The 25948-nt window shown below is 44.0% G+C and overlaps 1 protein-coding gene across 2 annotated transcripts; it reads left to right on the top strand.

Annotated features, from left to right (window-relative positions):
- The first annotated feature begins 1662 nt into the window (after positions 1-1662).
- On the top strand, positions 1663-3822 carry CHD9NB (CHD9 neighbor). Of its 2 annotated transcripts, XM_064382940.1 has the most exons (2): positions 1663-1697; positions 1908-3822. In XM_064382940.1, the coding sequence occupies exon 2, from the start codon at positions 2012-2014 to the stop codon at positions 2168-2170; it is 159 nt and encodes a 52-aa protein (XP_064239010.1). In that variant the 5' UTR covers positions 1663-1697; positions 1908-2011; the 3' UTR covers positions 2171-3822. The 2 variants fall into 2 exon arrangements, with proteins under 2 accessions (XP_064239010.1, XP_064239011.1); XM_064382941.1 differs by lacking the exon at positions 1663-1697 and having other exon boundaries at positions 1900-3822.
- Positions 3823-25948: the final 22126 nt, after the last annotated feature.

Here is a 25948-nt window from a genome sequence, read left to right as displayed (position 1 = left end):
GGGCCTATGCTTGCATCCTGAGCTGGCTGCTTACTAGGTTTGTCACTCCGGGTAACCGACCCTTAACCACTCTGGACTCAGTGATTTGAACTCTAAAGTGGGATTAATAATACTTCCTTGTAGGACTGTGTGATATGCGGAGTAACCAAGAAGGTCTGTGTAAAGTGTCCGAGGCCGGTATGCACCTGCCCTCCACAAGTGAAATCCGAGTCAATGTCACCTTTGACTGCTGTGTGCATACACAAAGAATCATTGTAAATGTACTTCTCTGAAAAGCCACTTCACAGTCCTTCATGACCCTCCTTCTAGCTTCCTAGGAGCTGGGTCAGGATTATCAGTCCCCTACTAGAGTTAGGAAAAGGAATGCTAAGTGATTGGAAAATAACACAGGGTCAACTATAGAGCACAGGAGTTCTGAACTCCAGTTCCATAGAACACGAAGCTTCACTCAGGAAGTATTCACATCAGAGATCGCTCACCACTGTGAAAACCTTTACCCATGTGTCCCAGATTAAAAGTGCAACAACAGCCTACAAACTGGATAACGTCTGTCATGGTATGTGAAGATAGCCTGACGGGGTCTTTAAAATACATAAGATTAACATAGTGATAAAGAGAGTGGGTGCCTCACACCTGTAATCTCAACACTTTGGGAGGCTGAGCGGGCAGATCGCTTGAACCTAGGAGTTTGAGACCAGCCTGGGCAACAAGATGAGAACCCCGCCACCCCCTACACCCCTGGGATCTCTATTAAGAAAAACATACAAAACTTAGCTGGGCATGGTGGCACACACCTGTAGTCCCTGCTACTTGGGAGGCTCAGCTGAGAGGATCACTTGAGCCTAGGTTGAAGCTGTGCTGAGCCGTAATTGTACCACCGCACTCCAGCCTGAGCAACAGAGTGAGACCTTGTGTAAAACAAATAAAAAGAAAATAAAAAGGAAAATATAAGAGGTTGGGCCAGGCGCAGTGGCTCATGCCTGAAATCCCAGCACTGTGGGAGCCCAAGGCAGGCAGATCACAAGGTGAGGAGATCCAGACCATCCTGGTCAACATGGTGAAACCCTGTCTCTACTAAAAATACAAAAATTAGCTGGGCGTGGTGGTGCATGCCTGTAGTCCTGGCTACTCGGGAGGCTGAGGCAGGAGAAACACTTGAACCCAGGAGGCGGAGATTGCAGTGAGCCAAGATCGTGCCACTGCACTCCAGTCTGGTGACAGAGTGACATTCTATCTCAAAAAAAAAAAAAAAAAAGAGGTTGTAAGGCAGAGGACTTGGGTTCAAATCCCAGCTCTGCTATTTCCTGGCTGATAAAACTACCTCAGATAAATTACTCAATCTCTCTGTGTCTCGGTGTTTCCATGTGTTAAATGAAGATCAAATAATACACCTACTTCTTAGGGTTGTAAACAAGATAATGGGTGTGAACTGTGCTTGGCACAGAGTAGCACCTAGCATCTATTAGCTAGTTATTTTAATGACTTACCTGTTTGGATAACCCCGAGAGTCCACAGTCCTAAGACTCTCTATTTCTCAATACTGGGTGGAGTTGGCATTCTAGGTTAAAGGGTAGCCTCTAAGTGGGGACTTCTGTGAGTCCCAGGAACTGAATGTGGCCCTAAGATATGGAGGGAGGCCACAGCCTGTTGCATAGTGACAGGGCTTGCTTTGCATAGATAGAGGCTGGTGTTTACAGGTAACTAGGAGGTGGTGGTGGGGTGATTTGTAAGTTATAGATTAAACAAAAGGGAATTCTTCTGATGGAATGAATGAGGCACAGTGCCTGGAACTGGCCAGGTTAGCCGGAAGGGCAGCCCTCCAGGCCCTGCCCACCACACAGGGGGCTCCTTATGCACAGGGGGCGTCTCCCTGTGGCCATAGAAACAGAACCGGCTCTTTTCAACAGAGCTCCGAGGACAGTTATTTAACGCTGGCCCCTGCGGATCTGCCGCACAGACCTTCCTCCTTCCGGAACGTCCAAGGGCACTGGATCCTCTGTGTCCCTCTGAGATGGGGTGCCACGCCAGCAAGACCACCATGGTGGCAGCTGAGTCCCAGAAGTCTGGAGAAGAGCGTGAGGGAGGAGAGCCAGGTCTGGAAACCAGCACCCAGGCAGCAGACTGCAAGGATGCCCCACTGAAGGATGAAACCCCTGAGCCAAAGAGCTGAGATGCCTCTCTCCAGAGTCGGACCCTCACCTCCTACCTGGAACTGCCTTTGGCCCGTGAACCTGAGACAGTCCCCACCCTGAGAAGCTCTGATCACTGGGAGGAGAGAGAAAGCCTCCAGCTTTGGGATTCAGGCTTCAGACGTTTTTAGCAGTCTTTGCTCATCATTAAAGGGGTGGGGAGGATGAGTCTATAAGGAATCCTATTTCCCCAGCTCTCCCACAGAGAGGACAAAAGAAGTCTTCATACATTGTGGAACTTTCCTGCAACTTCTGGATGCAGACAAGAACAGACTGTTCTGGCTCCAGTGAATATCTGCTGTCAGGCTGTGAGAGTGATCCCTGCCTGCCTGGCTTTCCCGAAGTCAGAAGCCACCTTGGTTGTAATATGTGGGGTGTGTGGATGTCAGTTTGCTGCTTCTTTCTCCTTTTTGCAACAGCTGGCGGAGTAGCCAACACCCCTGACGGCAACGTGTTGCATTTGGCTCACTCCACACCATTTCTATGAATAATTTAATATCTAACTTGAAATGTTGTTAAGGAACTATGGAAAATATCAGGATCTGACTGGGATCCCGTAAATGGAAGGTAACAAGGCCTCCAGTAAGTGGGACACAGAGCCCTGGTGGGAAGGAAAGCAGAGAGATTTGTGTTCCTGGCTCCTCAATCCCCCGGAAAAACGTCCCTCTGCTCGCATGCATTTATCTCTTCATAGCCAAAGTGTCCATTTCAGCCCTCTAGCATCTGAGCTATCTGCATCCAGCTTTCAAAAATATTTCGCTGTTTACTAACATGTCTGTCAGCCTTTCCTTTCTCCCCCGCATGTGTTTTGTTTTCAATTCCACTCAAAAGCGTTTTCATCTGAAATCAAATAGACATGTTTGCAAATAAATGATGACACAACACATTTGAAAGACAGAATTGGGGATCTGAGATTAGAGGATCAGCAGAGAAGGGTGGGTGTAATTCTGTGGAACAGGAGTGAGAAGAGAGGAGAGGGAGCTGTTGCTTTGCGCCAGGCGCCACGCTGAGAACTTTCCATAGACGGTTTAATGCCACCCAGCCACCCCCATTTTACAGATGAGGAAATGGAGGAAATAAAGTCACTTGCCTGAGTATGGGGAGCCAGGAAGGGGCAGAACCCACAGTTGAGCCCCAGCAGTGTGGCTTGGGAAATGCATATAGGGTGCTGTTTAAAGTGGAGAGTGTTTCTCACCATTAAACTGAAATACGAGTCCCTTTATAGCCTGTGCCTAGTGAAGACCATTTCTCTTTATCCACTGGGACATACCTGCCTATTGAGAAGTGGGTAACTGACCAGCTTGGAGTCGCCCCACTGCAGGTAGTGATGCAATGAGGGCCTTTTTATTTTTATCCTGACGGTGGGAGAGGAGGAGGGAGGAAGAGATGGAGAGGGAGGTGGGAGTAGGGAGGGAGAGAAGGAGAGGGAGGTGGAAGGAGGGAGGGAGAGAGAGATGAGAGAAAGAGAGGGAGGGAGAGAAAGAGAGGGAAGAGGTAGGGAGAGGGAGGAGGAGGGAGGGAGAGGGGAGGAGGGAGGAAAGAAAGTAAGAAAGAGAAGGAGGAGGGAAAAGAGAGGAAGAGAGGAGGAGGAGAAGAAAGAGAAGGAGATGGACAGAAAGAGAGGGAAAAGGTAGGGAGATGAAAGAGTGGGGAGAGGGAGAAAAGGAGAGGGAGGACGGGAGAGGAGTGGGTGGGGGAAAAGGGGTAGGGAAGAAGGAGGAAGAGAAAGAAGGGGAGAGGGTGGGTGAGAAGGAAAGGAAGTAACTGAGGGAGTTGGAGGAATGAGGGATGAGGGAGGGAGCTAGGGAGGAAGAAGCAGTAAGCTACTGCAAAGGACCCTTCTTTTTGGCCATAAAACCTGAGAAACTGAATGAGATTCTTTTGAGCAACAAGGCAACTGTGGTGAGGAAGAAATAGAGAAGGATGGAGGCACAAGAAGCAAAGCAGTTCAGCCTGAAATTGACTACAGAGCTTCCCTTTGCTTCAGCAGAGCCTGGAGGAGCAGGAGGGATGAGGGCCCTGTCAGCTGGCCCAAAGCCCTGCCCTGTCCCAGGGGTGCTAAGTTTGCTGCAGGCCAGAAAACAGGCCTGGGCTTGCAGCTGGAGATCAGGAAGTTTGGGGCCTCTTTGCACAGCTTACTGGGGATAGGCCAAGCTCTGGGAACTGCTTTCAATTTTTTTTTTTTTTTTTTTTTTTGAGACAACTCTGTTTTTCTCCCTCCTCCCTCCCAATGGAAATTCACCTTGCAAAACAGGACTGTGCAAGGTGAGAGCTGCTTCCAATGGCCACACTCAGGACTCTGTGGAATGAGTTCGCAGCTGGTGGTGAGGCTTTGAGGTGGGGCTGCCCTTATTTCACTAGCTCCTGAGGGGCAGAACTCACTCAGCTTTTTACCAAATCAAAGGAAGGAAGCTTTAGGTTCTTAGAAGTTCAGAAACAGGGTGGTTTGTTTTGCTTCCTTTTGGAATGGAGTAAAATGCTCATTTAATTAAATTCAAGTTGTCTGAGGGCTTTTAAAAACAGAATTCTTCATTCACCTCCAGCTGTGGCAGCCATGCTGCAATTTACTAGCAAGTTAATCTGTAACAGAAAAAAGCACCCAGTTTCCTTTTAAGGACATTCCAGTTATCCACTGGAGACTTAGGATCACTCATCTGTCTCCCTTTGAGGTTCAAGAATTTCTTAAGTGCCTGGTAAAAGTGGTCAGGATTATGTCTACTCAAATAAAACTTTAACCTCTGGAAAAACAGGCCTACAAAGGCCAACTCTCCAAACTGCTGGAAGATGAGGGGTTTATTTATTAACTTATCTATCCATCCATCTTTCCATCCATCCCTTCTTCGTTCCTTTCATCCATCAATCCATCCATCCATCCTTCCATCCATTATCCATCCATCCATCCATCCATCTGTTCATCAGTCCTTCCATCTTTCCTTCCATCTATCCATCTATCTTTCCATACATTATTCATCACCCTTCCATCCATCCACCCATCTATTCACCCATCTGTTTATCAGTCCTTCCATCTTTCCATCCATCCATCCATCCATCCATTTATTCGTACATTCAGCTCTTACCCTGGAGTTTTAGTTACATGAGGCAATACATATTTTCCTTTTCGTCGATTGATTCATTCAAAAAATATTTGCTGAGTTTCTACTCGATCACTCATCATTCATTCATTCATCCCTGTATTCATTTATTAATTCAGGGCAACTACTCTATGCCAAACTCCTTAGTGTTCATAAAATGTTCAAAAAGTGCCATCTTTGTGACAGCCTGGAACAGGGTGGTCCAGGGAGATCCTTCCAGTCTAGGTGAGACCCAAGAGCATTCAAGAGTAAGTTGGAATTAGCCAGACAAAGAGGATGGGTATTTCAGAAGGGAATGCATGACCCAGAGTTGGATGCAAGAACTGCATGGGACACAATGTACAGTGTTGTAGGAGCCTAAGTGCACATGGCACAGTGACAGGGAGATAAAGCTTCATAAATAAAAAGGATCAAATCATGAGGAGCCTTGTATTTTATTCTGAGAGTTTGAGAGTTTATCCTGATGGGTGTAGTGGGGTGTCTTTCTGCAGAATGATGCTAGGACATCAGTAGCTTTTGACTGCTTAGTATCCTGTCTTTTAGTAGCAAATCTTATCTTTTCCTCTTGGGGAACCCTTTCCTTACTCTCAGTTTACATGATTGGGTGGGGCTGATCCCATTCTCAGACTTCAGACTGAGCACTGCATAGCCCCTATCAAAGTAATGGGTTCAAGGGTGGTGAATGAACCCAAACTAGTCCAATGAGACTCTTCTTTGAACTTTTTTTTTCTTTTTGAGATGGAGTCCCACTCTGTCACCCAGGCTGGAGTGCAGTGGTGCCATCTTGGCTCACTACAACCTCTGCCTCCTGTGTTCAAGTTATTCTCCTGCCTTAGCATCCCAAGTAGCTGAATTACAGGTGCCCACCACCATGCCCAGCTAATTTTTGTATTTTTAGTACATATGGGGTTTCTCCATGTTGGCAAGCCTGGTCTCAAACCCCTGACCTCAGGTAATCCGCTGCCTTGGCCTCCCAAAGTGCTGGGATTACAGGTGTGAGCCACTGCGCCCAGCCTTCTTCAACTTTCAATTGAAGTAATTAGGAAAGGAACATTCACCTTTTTTGGCATTAATAAAATTGTAAGATTTAGTCCTGGAAACTCTTAACCACTGGGGAGTGCCTGCTTGAGAATGAAGCCACAGAGCAGAGCGGAGCGGAGTGGAGAGAAGGAGAGACGTCGTCCTGATGAACTTGTCTGGGCAACTGGATCCAGCCATGCCAGAAGCTGATTCTTCCCCTAGATGATTCACATGAGCCAATAAACTCACTCTGTTTTTGTTTGTTTACAGTGGTTTGAATTTGGTTTCTGTCATTTTCAGAGGGTTCTGAGTAAATCAGATCAACTTAGATTTTCATATTAGATAGAGCACCCTGGTAACTGTTTAGAGGATGGAGTTGGCAGGGATAAAGCTAGAAGCATGAATACCAGTTAGAAGGCAACCTAGGAAAAAAAGATGCAAGAAGGGGCAGGATTAGAGGGAAGATGAGAGGTTGAGTTTTAGAGGAGTTGAGTTTGAGGGGCCCATGGGACAAAATATAAATGGTGACTGCAAACGCTTATATCACTCTTACCTTGTCTAAGCATTGTTCCAAATGCAATACATATAGAGCTCATTTAATCCTCACCATCACACTAGCCTCATTTTACAGATGAAAACACAGGCGGTTTTAATCCATTCACTGATCCCCAACTTGCTCCTTGGCTATAAGTTCCCACACTTCTTTGTTGTGTTCTGAGTTAAGCCCAATCTGTCTCCCCTGCAACAAAACCCCATTGTAGTACAAGGGAGACAGGGAGTGTGATGGTTAATTTTATGTGTCAAGGCTGGGTGCAGTGGCTCACTCCTGTAATCCCAGCACTTTGGGAGGCTGAGGTGGGCAGATCACTTGAGGTCGGGAGTTCGAGACCAGCCTGGCCAAGATGGCAAAACCTCATCTCTACTAAAAATACAAAAATTAGCCAGGTGTGGTGGCATGTGCCTGTAATTCTAGCTACTACTCGGGAGGCTGAGGCAGGAGAATTGCTTGAACTGGGAGGCGGAGGTTGCAGTGAGCCTAGATCGCACCACTACCCTCCAGCCTGAGTGACAGAGTGAGACTCTGTCTCAAAAAAAAAAAGTGTCAATTTAACTTGGCTAAAGGATGCCCAGATAGCTGGTAAAACATTTCTGGGTGTGTCTGGGAGGGTGTTTCTGGAAGAAATTAGCATTTTAATCAGTAGACTGTGTCAAGAAGACACACCCTTATCAATCTAATCCTTTGAAGGTCTGAATAGAACAAGGTAGAGAATTCTCTCTTTCTTGAGCTGGGACATCCATTTTCTCTTGCACTCAGACATTGGAGCTCCTAGTTCTTGGGCTTTCAGACTCCAGGACTTAGACCAGTGGCCTCCCTGGTTCTCATGCCTTCAGCCTCAGACTGAATTACAGCATGGGCTTTCCTGGATCTCCAGTGTACCAATGGTATAGCCTGGGACTTCTTGGCCTCCATAATCATGTGAACCAATTCCCATAATAAATCTTCCCTTATATATCTCTATATTTTCTGTTGGTTCTGTTTCTCTGGAGGACCCTGACTAATGCAGGGTGTTAACCAGGTCTTTCAGCTCTCAAGGACACAGCTGGGGCATGAGCTAGGCAGTTTGCCTTTAGAGGCTGAGAATTGAGGAATTCATTCGGGAGTGTGGGAACCCTTTTGGACCTCCAGAGTGGCTGTAAAGGTTATTTTAAGGTGAAAATATTTGACCTGCAAAAGATGCAGAAATAACTCTTTATCTGAACTTCCCTTATCTGACTAAAGCAGAGCCTCCCAAAATTACAGCCCCATTAAACCCCTCTGGCAGAGTTTCCTGCAGATTTAGCTGCCAAGAAGACAGATTGCCCATTTATTAGCAGCAAAAAGCCCACTAGGACCTTCCACACTCCCTCATCGAAGCCCTAAAAAACTCTCTCTATTGTTAGGTTGATAATATAAGCCTTTCCTTTGGGCTATTCTGTGAAACTCCCATATGTAAGTGGGAAAAAATTTTTTGTTAATCTGTCTTTTCTCAGTTGAATTTGTAGGCCCCAAACTGCTGGACCAAAGTTGGAAGAGGAAGAATTTTCCTCCCAACAGGGTCATCAGAACACAGTGGCAGTTAAAGCCCTTGTTGACCTAAGGGAAGAAGCTGAGGCACAAAATATAATTTTAAAGAGTCTGATGGAGCCAACATGAGGACAGCTACCTGGGAAACACTTTCAAGTTGCCTTGGGCAGTGTTCTTTTCAGCCTCTGTTACAGTCAGGTTTTGAAAGGCAAAAGGGAAGAAGGGGTGGGAGGATACAAAGTTGTTTGACAGGAATTCTCATTGGCTTACAGAAATAACATTGGTTAGCTTTAAATGTTGAACTATAGGGTATGAGTTATAGTGTCCAGCCTATGACATTATGAGGTTAATTTTATGGCTGCTTGGCATCAATCTAGAGCCCATATAGCCAGTGGTTTCAAGAGGTGATTACTTGATTCAAGGCAGGAGTGAGGTGTGACTGCTGCCACGCTTCAGTGCCTCTCTGGGTCTGATAATTAGAAGTGCTGGCATTTCTCAGATGAAAAGTTTCTTTTCTTTCTTACCCTGTAGTAGATAAGGTGCCCGCATCCTCTCCCCACATACATATACGCTAAGGGGAGGCACTGCCTATAGCAGAAGAGCATCTATCAAGGAAAAAGCTCTGGAAAAACCAACATGTAAAGGGCAGGTAGAGTAGATAAGCTGGAGATGAGCCAGAGATGGACTGGGGGTTGGACTGATGGGCGACGGTGACCAATGGCTTCCGCTCGCAGAACATTCACCAAGTGCCAGGTATGGTGCTCAGAGATGCTTTACAGATGTTATCTAATTTGCTCGTCACAAAAGCTCTACAAGGAAGGTAAAATTCATACCTTAAGGGTGAGACTGCACATTTATGAAGGTTGTATGAATTGCCCTAGTTTACACAGCTAGTTAGTGGCAGAACAAGAATTTGAACTCTAAAGGCCAGGGTCTTAACCACAACAGTGTATTGAATAGTCTCCTCCCAAAGTTCATGTCCACCTGGGACCTTTGAATGTGACCTAATTTGGAAATTGGGTTTGAACATGTAGCCAAGTTAATATGTGGTCATGCTGGATTAGAGTGAGTCCTAAATCTAATGACTGGTGTCTTTTTTTGTTTTGTTTTGTTTTTGTAGACAGGGTCTCACTTTGTCACCCAGGCTGAAGTGCAGTGGGGACAGTTGGGATTAGGGGTGATCCACATATGGCTATGATCATGGCTCATTGCAGCCCCAACCTCCTAGGCACAAGTGATCCTCCCACCTCAGCCTTCCAAATAGTTAAAACTACAGGCATGTGCCACCATGCCCAGCTAATTTTTATTTTTATTTTTGCAGAGATAGGGTCTCACTATGTTGCTCATACTGGTCTCAAATTTCTGGGGTCAAGTAATGCTCCTGCCTCAGCCTCCTAAAATGCTGGGATCATGAGTGTGAACCACCACATCTGGCTGACTGGTGTCTTCATAAGAGAAATGAGCAGATTTAAACACAGAGGCATAGAGGAAGAAGAACATGAGAGGATGGAGGCAGAGATGGGAGTTATGCTGCCGTAAGCCAAAGTACAGCTGTTGACAAAGACTCCTTTGACCTAATTTTGATCACACTCCTCTAAGCCTTCAAGGCCCTGACCTTAGTCTCTGCATCTGGCATGTGTAGTCTAGTTTAACTGGATCAGTTTAGTGAAAATCCCCCATTCTTGATATCTCATCCAATTCATCATCCCCCACTCTCAATATCTTACCCTGGCCTGCCTTCAGTCTTGCTAGACTGACACTGAGTCAGTCTACCAAGAATACCCCTTTATAGGCCGGGTGCCAATGGCTTATGCCTGTAATCCCAGCACTTTGGGAGGCCGAGGTGGAAGGATCACAAGGTCTGGAGATCAAGACCATCCTGGCCAACGTGGTGAACCCCTGTCTCTACTAAAAATACAAAAAAAAAAAAAAAAAAAAAAAAAAAAAAGCTGGGTGTGGTGGCACATGCCTGTAGTCCCAGCTACTCATTTTCTGTGGAGATGAGATCTTACCTGTTGCCCAGGCTGGTCTTAAACTCCTGAGCTCAAGTGATCCTTCACTTTGGTTCCCCAAATTGCTGGGATCACAGGTGTGTGCCATGCTGCCTGGCCACTCTTCAGATCCTTTAATGTCTTAACGTACCCCATGAAGTTCTAAGAGGACAATAAAGCATGAAAGATTTTCCAACTGTTCGAATCACGGTATCATTTTGTTTCTGGGCATCTTTAGAAGCCAGTGTTCCACGGAATTAACCTTGGGAAAGACAGGTTAGACGGATTCTAAACTTCTGTCCTCCTCAAGACTCTGTTTTGCTGGTTTCTCTGTTTAAGAACTCATGGGGTTTTCTTCATCAGCTTCTGCTACTTCTTTTTATTTTATTTTGAGATGGAGTCTTGCTCTGTCACCCAAACTGGAGTGCAGTGGTGCGATCTCAGCTTACTGCAACCTCCACCTCCCTGGTTCAAGTGATTCTCGTTCCTCAGCCTTTTGAGTAGCTGGGACTACAGTCGTGTGCCACCACGCCTGGCTAATTTTTGTATTTTTAGTAGAGACAGGGCGTCACCACGTTGGCCAGGCTGGACTCACGTCGGCCACCCTGGCTTCAAGTGATCTGCTTGCCTTGGCCTTCCAAAGTGCTGGGATTACAGGTGTGAGCCACCACACTTGCCTTCTCCATCAGCTTCTCAAAAATGCTTGAATCTTAAGGCCTGGAGATTTGCAGGGAGAAATGCTTCTCATGGTCAGACTGTCAGTTAAGTAGACGAGAAAATAGGAGCATGAATTTCTTCTGCTTCTGATGTGAACAGTTTACTAGTATGTCCAGATAAACAGAGATAACCTTCATGACAAGGTCCCTGTCCAGCACAATCCAGTTTGGTTTTTGAGTAATGTCAGGAAGGGCCACTGGGAAAGGGTTACGTTGGCAAGGTAATAAGTAAAAGTAAGAAATGGAATTTTTCTGCCTGGCACAGCAGCTCACGCCTGTAATTCTAGCACTTTGGAAGGTCGAGACAGACAGATCACTTGAGCCCAGGAGATCGTGATCAGCCTGGATAACATAGCAAAACCCAAAACAAACAAACAAACAAAAAATACAAAAATTAGCTGGGCGTGGTGGTTCGTGGCTGTAGTCCCAGCTACTTGGAAGGCTGAGGTGGGAGGTTTGCTTGAGCATGGGAGGTCCAGGTTGCAGTGAGCCATGATTGTGCCATTGTACCTCAGCCTAGGTGACAGGGCAAGACCCTGTCTCAGAAAAAATAAAGAAAAGAAAAGAAATGGAATTCCCCATTCTCAAAGAACTAAAAATAGAATTACCATTTGACCCAGCAATCTCATTACTGGATATATGACCAAAGGAAAATAAATCTGTCTACCAAAAAGATACCAGCACTCATACATTTATTGCAGCTTTGCGAGTCACAAAAGCAGAGACATGGAATTAACCCTGGTGCCCATCAATGGTAGATTGGATAAAGAAAATGTGGTACCTATATACCATGGAATACCACATAACCATAAAAAAGAACAAGATCATGTCCTTTGCAGCAACACGAATGCCACTGCAGGCCATTATCCTGTGCAAACTAACGCAGGGACAGAAAACCAAATGCCACATATTCTCTCATAAGTGGGAGCTAGGTCGGGTGCGGTGGCTCACGCCTGTAGTCCCAGCACTTTGAGAGGCCGAGGAAGGCGGATCAAGAGGTTAGGAGCTCGAGACCAGCCTGGCCAACATGGCGAAACCCCGTCTCTACTAAAAATACAAAAATTGGCTGAGTACGGAGGCGGGCGCCTGTAATCCCAGCTACTCAGGAGGCTGAGGCAGAAGAATCACTTGAACCCGGTAGGTGGAGGTTACAGTGAGCCGAGACCATGCCATTGTTCTCCAGCCTGGGCGACAGCAAGACTCCATCGCAAAAAAAGAAAAAAAAAAGAGGGAACTAAACATTGGGTATACACAGACACAAAGACGGGAACAATGGATACTGAGGACTGCAGAAAGGGAGAGGAAGGGGCAAAAGTTGAAAAGCTGTTTGTTACTTGGGTGATGGACTCATTAGAAGCACAAACCTCAGCACCACACTGTAATATTATCACTGTAATAAACCTGCACATGTATCCCCTGAATCTCTCTTTTTTTTTTTTTTTTTTTTGGGGGACAGAGTCTTGCTCTGTCACCCAGGCTGCAGTGCAGTGGCACGATCTCAGTTTACTGCAACCTCTGCCTCCGGGGTTCAAGCAATTCTTGTGCCTTGGCCTTCTAAGAAGCTGGGATTATAGGCATGTGCCACCTTACCTGGCTAATTTTTGTGTTTTTAGTAGGTATGGGTTTTTACCATGTTGGCTAGACTGGTCTCAAACTCCTGACCTGAAGTAATCCTCCCACCTTGGCCTGGACTTCCCAAAGTGCTGGGATTACAGTGGTGAACCACCGGCCCAGTCTCCCCTGAATCTTAAAACCAAAAGAAAAGAAAAACAAAGAAAAGTATGGAATCATCTAATCAATCAAGTAGAACACTGAGCTCGATGTCTCACATGTAGCCAGCTGCAAGAAAACGCTTATTGAATACTCAATGGATTTTTATCTGGTTAGGACAGGCAGGCAGGGCTCTACGCAGAGGTGAGGGGATGAGCCTCAGTGTAAACTCTGTGGGAGATAAAGCCCAGAGTAGTGCCTGGTGCATATGAAGGCCTGAGTATTTATTGAGTATACTAATTGACTGCTATGGCCATTTGAACGTCTTAAAGGCACATCGACCTTACTTTTTCCAACACCAAGTTCATACCTTTCACATCTCCCACCTGCTGAATCTGTTTCTCTGCCTGTGTTCCTGGTCATGCTTGCAATCCCAGGACTTTGGGAGGCCAAGGTGAGAGGATTGTTGGAGCCCAGAAGTTTGAGACCAACCTGGGCAACACAGTGAGACCCCATTTCTACAAAAAATTAAAAGCAAATTAGCTGAGCCTGGTGGCACATGCCTGTAGTCCCAGCTACTCAGGAGGCTGAGGCGGGAGAATCACCTCAAAATAAAACCAACCAACCAACCAACCAACCAACCAACAAACAAACAAACAGAAAAGGGAAATGATATCACTATCCTGTTACTCAAGCCAGAATTCTGAATCATCCCTGACACACCCTTGTCCTTCCCCGTCCTCTCACATCCAACCCACCACCAAGCCCCATTATCCTCTCTCTTGACTCCACCTCCTTTTTTCCACTTCTGCTCTTATCACTGAGCCCAAGTCACTATCATCTCTCACCAGGACTATACGAATAATGGCCTTTGACCTCATCTCCTGTAAAGCGGTGGTCCTGCTTCAATCCATCTTCCACCCAAAACTGGCGGGATCTTTCCAAAACCCAAATCTGATCGCCTACCTTCTTCTCCAACAAAATAAGACAAACAAGCACTCTTTGTTTTAATAAAGATCGAAATTCTTATGTGGTCAACCAGGCCACGTAAAGGCTGTCCCTCAGTTGTCCCTCCAGCCTGTCCTCCCACGCTGCCCAGAACTCCTACTTTTCATGTTCCAGCTAAAGGGGCTTGCTTTCACGTCTTCAAATGCAAATGCATCCTACTCCCTTTTGACACAGGGGTCTTGTTGCACTTGCTTCTCTCACTGGCCTTTTTTTCCTTCCCTAACATCATAACTCTGGTCCTTCTTCATATTTTAGTCCATTCACTTCTCCAGAGAAGCCTTCCTGGATCTCCCTAACAGGTGGATCCCCCATGCACCTCTCCTTTGCAGCATGGTCACGATTGTCATTTCACATCTGTTTGTGAGATCTACTGTCAGTCTCTCCGGCCAGGTCTCCATAAGGGCAGAAACTATATTTTCTATTAACTAAAACGGAGCTTTTCTGTCTGATAATAGGCACTCATTCAGTAAATATTTAACAGATGAATGCATGGGGAGATTTTAAAATGCTTTTAATTGATGTTTAAGATATGTACAGAAAAGTGAACATATCGTATAGGTACTGCTAGATGAATTTCCATGAAGTGATGGATAAACTTTTTTTTTGAGACGGAGTTTCTCTCTTTCACCCAGGCTGGAGCGCAGTGGTGCGATCTCGGCTCACTGCAACCTCTGTCCCCCGGGTTCAAATGATTCTCCTGCCTCAGCCTCTGAGTAGCTGGGATTATAGGCTCATGTCACCACACGCAGCTAAATTTTGTATTTTAGTAGAGATGGGGTTTTGCCATGTTGGCTGGGCTGGTCTTGAACTCCTGACCTCAGGTGACCCGCCTGCCTCGGCTTCCCAAAGCGCTGGGATTGCAGGCGTGAGCCACTGCGCCCAGCCTGGATAAACTTGTAAGAAGTTTTGTTTCCAGATTTTGGATTCCTGAACTTAGCACCAAAAAGAAAATAGTATCTAAAGATAACTATAGGGAGCGACCACTAGAGGGCAACAGAGGCAAAGGAATGCATCAGGCAGTGGTCCCGGACAACGGTGGCTGCCCTGCCGTTTCTCAGAGGTGCAGAGGATTCTGGGAAGCTCCAAAGCCACCGAGACACCTCTCTTTGAACAGAGGCCATAGAATTCTCCTTTGAGGTGTTCAGCAAGTGGGGGGATGCCTTGTTATGGTCACTCCTTAACTGGGCTTTTCAGGTGCAAGGAGGATTAATTTTAGGAATACCGATGGATTTGAAGGAGACAGAAAGTTGCCCCCAAAATTGGACAAGCAATGTCTCTAAAATGAGTTCTGGATTGAAAGAAACAATAGTGACCTGGCAATCTTGTCACCCCTTAAGATGAGCATCTGCTACCCCTAATCTGGTAATGTGGTTGGACTCACAACTCTTGCTGTGTGCTTCTTTCCAATGGCTCGCCCTCTGTTCCTGACTTCCAGCTATTGCCCCTTCACTTCCGCTGCCCTTCCCCAGCTGCCACCCTTAGAGGCCTTACTAAAGGTTTATTGTGAGCTGCTGATGGGTAGTGACCAGGGAGTGATGAAGAAGAAATCATCCACCATCTATCTGGTTGTAAGTGGCCTTTTTAGAAGTCATTGGTCTGCCCTATGTCCTGCCTGCTATAATCAATAGTGTGGGCAAGGTAGCAAGGCCACACACAACACTAACTGCAGCTTTGTGAAAGGAACCACCTCAGAAGGATGATAGGTACTGGATTATTCTCCAAAATACCTGAAAATAAATTAAAAGCACCACCAGCTCAGTAGCAACCCAGTTAAGCAGCCTCAGGCTACATTGCCTTTAATCATCATTCTTTTTGACCACGGAGTATACACCAGCCTCCGTTCATTCTGGATTAACATGAATGGAGGCTGACGTCTCTGTTTGAGTCTAGATAAGTTCACTTGCAAACTGTGTGTCCTTGGGCAAGTCACTAACCTCTGAGCCTCTGTTTTCGTATTTGTACAATGGGGCAGTTAGTACTTACCCTTTGGGAATAGGGTGAAAGCTTTTTGCAAGTTGTAGAGAGCTGTTGCGTCAGTGGCTCTCAATCTTACTTACGTATCAGCACCGCTGTGGTGCTTTAAAAACATAGATGCCAGCTGGGTGCGGTGGCTCATGCCTGTAATCCTTGCACTTTGGGAGGCTGAGGCAGCTGGATCACTTGAGGTCGGGAGTTCAAGACTAGCATGGCCAACATGGTGAAACCCCATCTGTACTAAAAATACAAAAATTAGCTGGACATGGTGGTGTGAACCTGTAGTCCCAGCTACTTGGGAGGCCGAGGCAGGAGAATCACTTGAACCTGGGAGGTGGAGGCTTCAGTGAGCTGAGATTGCCCCACCATACTGCAGCCTGGGTGACAGAGCCAGACTCTATCTCAAAAAAGAAAAACCAAACAAAGCAATAAAACATATAGATGCCTCGTCCCTATTCCTGGAAAATTTGATTTGAGGCTTGATAGCATTCAAAATGTTCTATAAGTGAACACTGTACATGCTGAGTTAAGGAGCTCTGTACAAGATGGTGTGTTTTTATTTTTATCTTATTTATTTATTTTAGATGGAGCTTTGCTCCTGAGTAGCTAGGATTACAAGTGCCCACTGCTCTGCATGGCTAATTTTTGTTTGCTTGCTTTTTTAGTAGATATGGGGTTTTACCATGTTGGTGAGGCTGGTCTCCAACTTCTGATCTCAGGTGATCCACCTGCCTCGGCCTCCCAAAGTGCTGAGATTACAGGTGTGAGCCACTGCACCCGGCCAAGATGGTATTTTTATTATCTAGGATGGACAAAGAGAAACAATTTGCAGAGCTGAGGCCATGACTCCTGCCCACCCATCTATTCTCTGGTCATTATTCTTGGCAGAAACTAGCCTGTATTAAAGTACTCAATTGTGACAGGGGCCCTTACTGAGGAACCTACAGAAAAAGATACACTTCCTGTGGCCAATGACCCTGGGCAGGACCTAAGTCATGAGCAGGACATAGTCATATAAACAATAGAAGTGGTATATAGACCTGAGACCAGACATTTATTATATCAGAGGTAGGCTGAGGTCCAAGTTCAGGGCATAACTGTGGAGGAAACAATAGCTCTAAGGAAAGTCAAGCTAGGATGAAGGTGCATTCTGGCCCTTCCTCTGTTGGAAAGGAGGACTTCCAACATCTCCAAAGCCACATTGACTTGTCCTTTCTAATGAAGTGGCTGAGAAAAACCCCGTTTCTGCCCATTGAAATACAGGTTAAACAAAAATCAATTCCAGTTTAAATGCATTCCACCCTTTTCATATTATAGTTATGGAGCTAATTATTCCTTATTATCTTATGCTGTAGGGCAGAAAGGCATCATTACAGTACTAAAAATTATTTCCATGAAATGAATTTGTGCCAGGGAGACCACTGATAAATTCCTCTTAAGTTAGTTGTTTTGGAGGTGGATTAAAAAATAAAATGGCATCTTTGAGGCCAGGCGTGGTGGCTCAGGCCTGTAATCCTGGCACTTTGGGAGGCTGAAACAGGTGGATCACTTGACGCCAGGAGTTTGAGACCAGGCTGGCCAACATGGCAAAATCCCATCTCTACTAAAAATACAAAAATTAGCTGGGTGTGGTGGTATATGCCTGTAATCTCAGCTACTCAGGAGGCTGAGACATGAGAATCTCTTGAATCCAGGAGGCGGAGGTTGCAGTGAGCTGAGATCACGACACTGCACTCCAACCTGGGAGACAGAGCAAGACTCTGCCTAAAAAAAAAGATATCTTTGAAAAAAAAGACTCAAATTTGCAAGAGGAGATACTTTGACAGAGCCTATGTAAGTTCTGAAACAGTACTTACAGGGGTCAGTGGATTTGGAGGTTTCATCGATTCGTTGATTCATTCTTGTTTCATAAACTCGTTATTTGTTATTTGACAAATGTTATGTGCCTACCATATGCAAAGCTTTGTGGGGTCAGGGAGACTCTGAGGGATCCGCTGGTCAGCAAAGGGAGACATGACCTCATTCTTCATGGGGCATATAGCCTCGTTGGGATATTAATGAAGTAATGGAATAAGTAAATGTAAAACTCCAACTGTGACAAATGCTTCAGAATAAATAACAGGGAGTTTGACTTTGACACATCAGGGAAGCTTGTTCTGAGGAAAGCTTTGTGTGATCTGAGATCTCCAGACGTCAAGGATAAGTAGATATTAACCAGACTGAGGAGTCAGCATGTACAAGGCCCCATGGTAGAAGGACCCTTAGCTACTGGGAGGAGAAAGTCAGTGTTCCTGGAGCTCAGAGACAGCCATGGGTGTGAGATGAGGCTGCAGAGCTAGCCAGAGCTCAGACCATGCTGGGCTTTTTAGGCCACAGTTCTGCTGTTGGTGTTTATCTTGAGATCAATAAAGACCCTCTAAGGGCTTTAATTAGCATGGGGTATAATGGCCGGAGGTGTGAGAACTCTGGCCACAATTGTCTCTGGGCAGAAGATGGGAGCTTGAAGGGAACTGAAGTGAACAGTGGCTCATTCCCTCCTCAGAGCAGGTTGAGGGCTTCTCTCAAGCCTAGGCATCTATGTGGCTCTTCCAGGGGCTGAGGCTACAGACATAGAACAATGTCTTCTTCCTCCTCTGTTTCTTTACAAATTCTTAGAGGCTGCACAGCAAGTCTCCATGTTTTGAAGAAGAATGAAAAGAGAATGTGCTTTTAATAATTTCATTTGTTTTCATAGTTCAAACATTTTTTTTGAAGTTCCTGAAGACATGCTGGTGGATGTGTGCCAAAGAGTTTGAATAATGATCCAGAACTCATGAGAAAGGCCAAAAGAGGACAGAGTTGGTTTCTTTATTTTTTCTCCCCTACTATGTGTGTGTTCACTTATTAAAAGTCATCAACTAAGAGGTATTATATGAACAAAGGAAATGATGTATTGGCTGTATTTAATATACATTAGTATTTTTTGTTTAGATTATTTAAAAAACTTCAGTATACTGTTCATTCTTTTAAAGTGTCCAGTAGTTTTTAGTGCATTCAGAGTTGTGTATGCATCTGTTGCTTTTTAAAATGGTGCCATATAGCTGGGCACAGTGGCTCATACCTGTAACCCTAGCATTTTGGGTAGCTGAGGCAGGAGAACTGCTTGAGGTCAAGAGTTTGAGGTCAGCCTGGGCAACATAATGAGACCCTGTCTCTACAAAAACTTAAAAAAATTAGCCGAGCATGGTGGTGCGTGCCTGTAGTAGCAGCTACTCGGGAGGCTGTGGCAGGAGGATCTTTTGACTCAGAGTTTGAGGCTGCAGTGAGCCAAGATTGCACCACTGCACTCCAGCCTGGGTGACAAAGTGACACCCTGTCTCTAAAAAAAATAGTGTCAGTTTTCCTTTCACTTTTTTTTGTTCGGCTTTTTAAATGTGCTTTCTATTTTAGAAACTTTCAAATTTATATAAAAGTTGAGACTAGTAAATGAACCACCTAGTATTCAAGAAGCAGCTTTAGCAATTATGAAAACAAGCCAATCTTGTTATATTCATGCCTCCCCTCCCCATTGGATTCTGTAGTTTTTATTTTTGTGTATTTATTTTCAGTAGTCATGCATTACTTAACCTACTTAAGTTACTAGATTCCTTATTTTTTTTTTTTTGAGACCGAGTTTCACTCTTGTTGCCCAGGCTGAAGTGCAATGGCATGATCTCAGCTCACTGCAACCTCTGCCTCCTGGGTTCAAGTGATTCTTCTGTCTCAGCCTCCTGCGTAGGTGGGATTACAGGCGCCCACCACTACGCCCAGCTAATTTTTTGGTATTTTTAGTAGAGACAGGGTTTCACCATGTTGGCCAGGCTGTTCTCAAACTCCTGACCTCAGGTGATCCACCTGCCTCGGCCTCCCAAAGTGCTGGGATTGCAGGTGTGAGCACCACACCCAGCCCCTACTGAATTCTTTACACACACACACACACCACACACACTTTTTTTTTTTTTTTTTTGTAGAGACAGGGTCTCACCATGTTGCCCAAAATGGTTTCAAACTCCTGGCCTTAAGTGATCCTCTCACCTCGGCCTCCCAAAGTTTTAGGATTACAGGTGTGAGCCACCATGCCCAGCCTTCACTGGATCCTTTTGAAGCCAATCTTAGATATCATGTTACTTCAATAACCAAAACTTCAGTATGACTTGTCTGTTTAAGAAAACAAGCAGAGTATTATTATCAACCAAAAATATTAACAATAATTACTTAACATAATCAAATATCTGGTTAAATTTTTTTGACTGAGTTATCTCTCTTTTTCTTTTAAAAAAGTAAATTCATCTCTTTGAATCAGAATTCAAGCAAAGTACATATATTGATAGGTCTCTTAAATCTCTTTAACTTACGAGTTCCTCCTTTTCCCCCTGCAATTTATTTTTTGAAAAAATTAAGTTGTTTGTCTTGTAGAATTTCCCAAAGCGTTTATTTTTAATAGTAGCACAGGGTAGGAGGTAGAGTGGAGTCTGTAGCATGGACTTTGAAGAGTCATGTATATTTGGGTTTGAATCCTGGCTCTGTCCCTTACTTTCTGTGTATCCCTGGGAAAAACAATCATCTTCCTCAAGTCAAAGTGTCCTCCACTATAAAATGGGCATAGACGTGGGATTATGTTGAAGATTAAGTTAGATAATGTGTGGAAAGTGCATGGCACACAGTGTGCTCAGCACATTCTCCTCTGTTTTACTTTTACATTTATTTTTAATTTTTATTATGATTTTTTTTTTCTTTTCCCCTTTATTTTGAGACAGGGTCTTGCTCTGTTGCCCACATTGAAGTGCAGTCATGTGATTTCAGCTCACTGCAGCTTTGACCTCTAAGGCTTAAATGATCCTCCTGCCTCAGCCTCCTGAGTAGCTAGGACTACAGACATACACCACAACGCCCAGCTAATTTTTGTATTTTTTGAAGAGACAGGGTTTCACCATGTTGTCAAGTCTGGTCTTGAACTACTGTCCTCAAGTGATCTCCTGTGCTGGCCTCCCACAATGCTGGGATTACAGGCGTGCTTCACCATGCCCAGCTTCTCATTTTAATTTTCAAGCTGAGAGGAAAATCATCAATCCTCAGCACTCGTTGGTCTTGAAAATTATTTTTTGCAAGTTTAAAGGAGCAAAAATGAGCTTGTCTGGAGACCTGAAAAGCACTGGTCTGGAGACCTGAAAAGCACTGTATCTGGGGTTGTGACTAAAAACGGGTCCTCTGACCTTGCACACTGTTGGTAGGAATGTAAATTATTACAACCACTCTGGAGAAGAGTTTGGAGTTTCCTAAAAACAAACAAACAAACAAACAAAAAAACAACAACTAAAAACAGAGCTACCATACAATCCAGCAGTCCTACTGCTGGGTATATACCCAAAGGAAAGAAAATCAATATCTTGAAGAGATGTCTGTACTCCCATGTTTGTTGCAGTACTGCTCACAAGAGCTAAGATTTGGAAGCAACCTAAGTGCCCATCAACAGATGAATGGATAAAGAAAGTGGAACATACACATAGTGGAGTACTATGCAACCATAAAAGGAATGAGATCCTGTCATTTGCAACAACATGGATGAAATTGGAGGTCATTTTGTTAAGTGAAATAAGACAAACACAGAAAGACAAACTTTGCGTGTTCTCACTTATTTGTGAAAGCCAAAAATTAAATTAAAACAATTGAACTCATGGAGCTAGAGAGTAGAAGGATGGCTACCAGAGGCTGAGAAGAATAGTGGGGGGTGGTAGTGGAGAAGTGGGATGGTTAATGGATACAAAAAAGTAGAAAGAATAAGACCTAGTATTTGATAGCACAGCAGGGTGACTATTATAGTCAACAAAAAATTATACATTATTATAGTCAATCATAATTTAATTTTACATTTAAAAATAACTAAAAAAGTATAATTGGCTTGTTTGTAACACAGGGGATAAATGCTTGATGATGTGATTATTATGCATTGTATGCCTGTATCAAAATATCCCATGTATCTTATACATGTATACACCTACTATGTACCCACAAAAATTAGAAATAATAAAATAATAATAATAATAAAAAACCCCGGCTAAGGGGCTTTTTAAAAAATCACTAGCCACCCCCACAGTACTTTTTCTAACCTTTTTTCATGTTTCTAACTCTGCTGTGAAGCCCCTTGTCATTTTGTAGCCCACAATATCTTGATACATAGGGAGGAAGGTGATGAACAAGTCCACACTGAAACGTTGTTCATTCAAGTCTTGCCTCTTCAAAGTACATTAAAAAATAATTAATAAGAGGGGAATATTTAATCCAGGCAAAACCACCTGGGGCTACTAGGAAATATTTATACATTGTGAGACTTAGAGGGAGGGAAATATTTTTGAGTGTAGTGGGCATTCAAATCATATCACAAAGGTGAGATTTGCATGAGAGCTGCAAATTGTCTTTCTATAAATTTATCCATCCATCCATCCATCTATGATTTTATTTATCAGCCAACATTCATCTCCTGTGTGGTTAAACAGACAAAGCCCCTGGTATCTGTTTTAAATTAGGTCTAATGCCCACATGGTATCTTAACTCCACTCAACACCTGTTTGCAGCCTGAGCGTGAATCCAGATGGCTCTAGGTGGCTGAGAAATGAGATGACCCAGATCCCTCAACACCAGCCCTGGACTCTGCAATTTCCCATCACATGTTCCGAATATAGCTTCCTTTCATGGCTGCTTAATTATTATGGCTTAGAAGACCATAATATTAAATTAAAGTGAAATGTAATTGCTCTGCCAGTTTTCACACTGCCAGAATTCAGCTGATAACAACAGGATTCCGTGAGCATCTGCAAGTAAGAATTTGTTGTTGGTGACAGGGGGAAGAAAGAAACAAAACTCTCTTTTCCACATTTGCCCTGCAGTCAGGCTGACACAACAAAAATGGAAAACAATTGGCACAGGCATAAAATTCTATGACAAAAGGAAACTTATGAAATAGAAAAATAGATTTCTTGGGGGAAAAACATAACTTCCTTTGACAGAACACTGTATTTAGGAAAAAATTCTGTAGTTTGAGGATATTAAATTCATTAAAAGTAGCAGGCTTTTTTGGTCTGGGGGAGATAGAGGCTCTTAATACCCTGTGCACCCCCCCAACATTTCCCTTCAAATCCATATTAAAGTTAATCATCAATTGGAAGCCAGAAATGATATTGGAAAATCATTCTTTTACAAACGGAAACTATTATAATTTAAAAGGGTGCAAATGAAACCATACATTTTCAGAAGGAGATCAATGAAAACCACTTTATTAGAAAATATAAATCACTTTTTAATTTCAGATGCAACAAGAAAAGAACTCATTTTTTCTGTTTCATTGAAATTGATTGGTACACCTGCAGAGCAAAGCAGCTTTATCATCTCGTTATCAGCCAATTAATATGCAGGTCTAAATGTGAATACTATTCCAGTTAACTAGAAATGGATGATTTTATTGAAGTCTTAATAGACTAGGAAAAGCTGCCTTCCACCCTGCTAAATGAGGTCAGTTGAGGAAAAAAAAAATCAGAAGTGCATAACTTGGAATGGGTGGAATCTAAAACAATTTCTCTAACTCTTCGACCACAGAGAAAGGAAAGTGAAGTTATGTGTGTGCAAGCAGAAGACCTGTTAGGTGGAAGAAAAATTAGAATATTGAGTTTTCTTTTAATTGAAAAGAGAGCTGTTTGGGTTTGATTCTGAAGTCTGACACTTTCACTATTCAAAACTTGGCAGTTCCTAGTCCTTGGTTGCGTCTCCATTTTAATCACAGGTCTAGCAGAACTGCAAAGTAGATGAAGTCTATTTACCATGCTCCCATTTTTCCCCTTTCTGTGCTCATTTACTACCCTGTGATGTTCTCCCTGGCCCACCAAAACCTGTGGCACCCTCAAGTTTTTTCTTTACATTAAAAAAAAAATTTAAGGGATACAAGTGCAGTTTTCTAACATGCTTACGTTGTGTAGTGGTGAAGTCTGGGTATGAAGTGTACCCATCTATCACCTGAAGAGTGAACATTGTACCCATAGGTAATTTTTAAACCCGCACCCCACTCTCACCCTCCAACCTTTTGTAGTATCCAATGTCTATCATTCTAGTCTTTGTGTCCATTTGTAGCCACTGTTTCTCTCCTGTTTATATATATTCTACTTTATTTATTTAGCAGACAGGGCCTCACTCTGTCACCTAGGCTGGAGTGCAGTGGCACAATCATAGCTCACTGCAGCCTCCAACTCTTGGGCTTAAGTGATCCTCCTGCCTCAGCCTACTGAGAAGCTGGGTCTATAGGCATGTACCACCATGCCCTAAGAGACAAAATAAAACAAAACAAAAAACACTTAGCCATCCATAAATGAAAATATCCCTGGGATGGTTGAAGAGTCTAATTGTGAATCTACAGCAACACAGTGGAGCAAAAACCAGAGAAAAACTGCATGAAAATGGTCACTGAGGAAACGGGCGTAGCTGAGATATCTGAAACTGGCTGGAAGCAAAGATGCACGGTGGGGGCTATCAGTATCAGCCACACAGCATTGTGCCACCTCCACTGTGAGCACAGTTATAAGCTGGTGCCAAGAGAGATCCCTTTGGCCGTGACTTCCTCCATGGGAGAAAGAAAGATCATAAGGACCCCGAAGCACTCAGCACTGAAAATCCCGAAAGCTCTTGTTGCCCTTGTGGACACCCACAGCTCTGGCTGCTGAGTAGTCCTGCAGTCTTCACCAACACTGACCTCAGCTGACAGAGCTGCACAGATGATGTTGCCGTGACTTCACCAGACGCAGTACAGCTGGACCCCACTCAGCTAGAGCCCTTATACCCACCCATAAGTCTACTAAGTCTCTTCTTCTACTGAAACCAATCAGTAAAGTCTGGAGGAGGTGATAGCCCCATTAAATGTGTAGACATCAATGCAAAGCAATAAGAAACACACAAAAAATCAAGGCAACATGGCACCACGAAATGAACACAATACTTTCTCAGTAACTAACTCCCCCAAAATAGAGATACAAAAATTGCTTGACAAAGAACTCAAAATTATTATTTTAAGGAAGCTCAGTATGCTACAAGAGAACACATACAGGTCAACAAAGTCAGAAAAACAGTAAATAAACAAAATGAGAGTTTAAGAAAGAGGTAGAAATCATAAAAAAGAAACAGAGCATCAGCAGCAAACTTGATCAATCAGAAGAAAGAATCTGTGCACTCAAAGAGAGATCATTTGAAAATATCCAGGTGGGGCAGAAAAATAATGAAAATGAATGAAAACGTCTATAAGATTTATGGGACACCATCAAGGGAGCTAACATTCACACTGTAAAATCAAAAGGAGAAGAGATTGAGAAAGAGGCAGAAAGTTTATTTAAATAAGTAATGGGGCCAAGCATGGTGGATCCCTGCACTTACTCCCAAGTCAGGAGGATCACTTGAGCTCAGAAGTTTGAGACCAGCCTGGGCAATATAGTGATATCTCATCTCTAAAATAAAAATAATAAATTAGCCAGGCATGTTGGTGCATGTCTATAGTTCCAGCTACTCAGGAGGCTGAGGCTGGGAGGATCAATTAAGCCCAGGAGGTTGAGGCTGCAGTGAACCATAATCACACCACTGTACTCCAGCCTGGGCAACAGAGCAAGACCCTGACCCTGTCTCAAAAACAACAACAATGGCAGCAACAAGTGATAATAATAATAATAATACATAATGGCTGAGAACTCCCCAAATCTGGGAAGAGATATAGACATTCAGATACAGAAAGCTGAAGATTTCCAACCAGGTTCAGTCCAAAGAAGACTTCACCAAGACTCATTATAGTCAAACTGTTAAAAAGCAAAGACAGGTCCATTTTCAGGCGCCATTATAGAAGATGTAGCCAGTCAGGTGCTTCTGGGCTCTGGTCTCACCATACAGTCTCAGCAGCTTATGTATGTGAAAGTGCTCATCCAAGTGGGAGATAAGCATATTTTTCCAACAATAGGACAACATATTTTTGGGTGGCATGTCAGCTTCCTGGTCTCTTTAGTTGTGCTTAGCACATTATAAGCATCAATGAGTGGCTTAGCACATTGTGAACATCAACTACAAGGCTGTGTTCAAGAGTCCCTGAAAATATGATTCATGGTAAAGTTTTACAGCATTACCAGGAATGTGACAAGATTGAGGA

Source organism: Aotus nancymaae, unplaced genomic scaffold, assembly GCF_030222135.1.
Source record: "Aotus nancymaae isolate 86718 unplaced genomic scaffold, 86718_ANA_hifiasm-v0.15.2.pri h1tg000030l, whole genome shotgun sequence".
Taxonomy (NCBI): Eukaryota; Metazoa; Chordata; class Mammalia; order Primates; family Aotidae; genus Aotus; species Aotus nancymaae.
The sequence above is the reverse complement of the archived record's forward strand: the minus strand, read 5'-3'. Positions and strand labels throughout refer to the sequence as shown.

Bases quoted from the DNA above. Each gene is read 5' to 3' on its own strand.
- CHD9NB (XM_064382940.1), top strand. From the start codon at position 2,012: ATGGGGTGCCACGCCAGCAAGACCACCATGGTGGCAGCTGAGTCCCAG.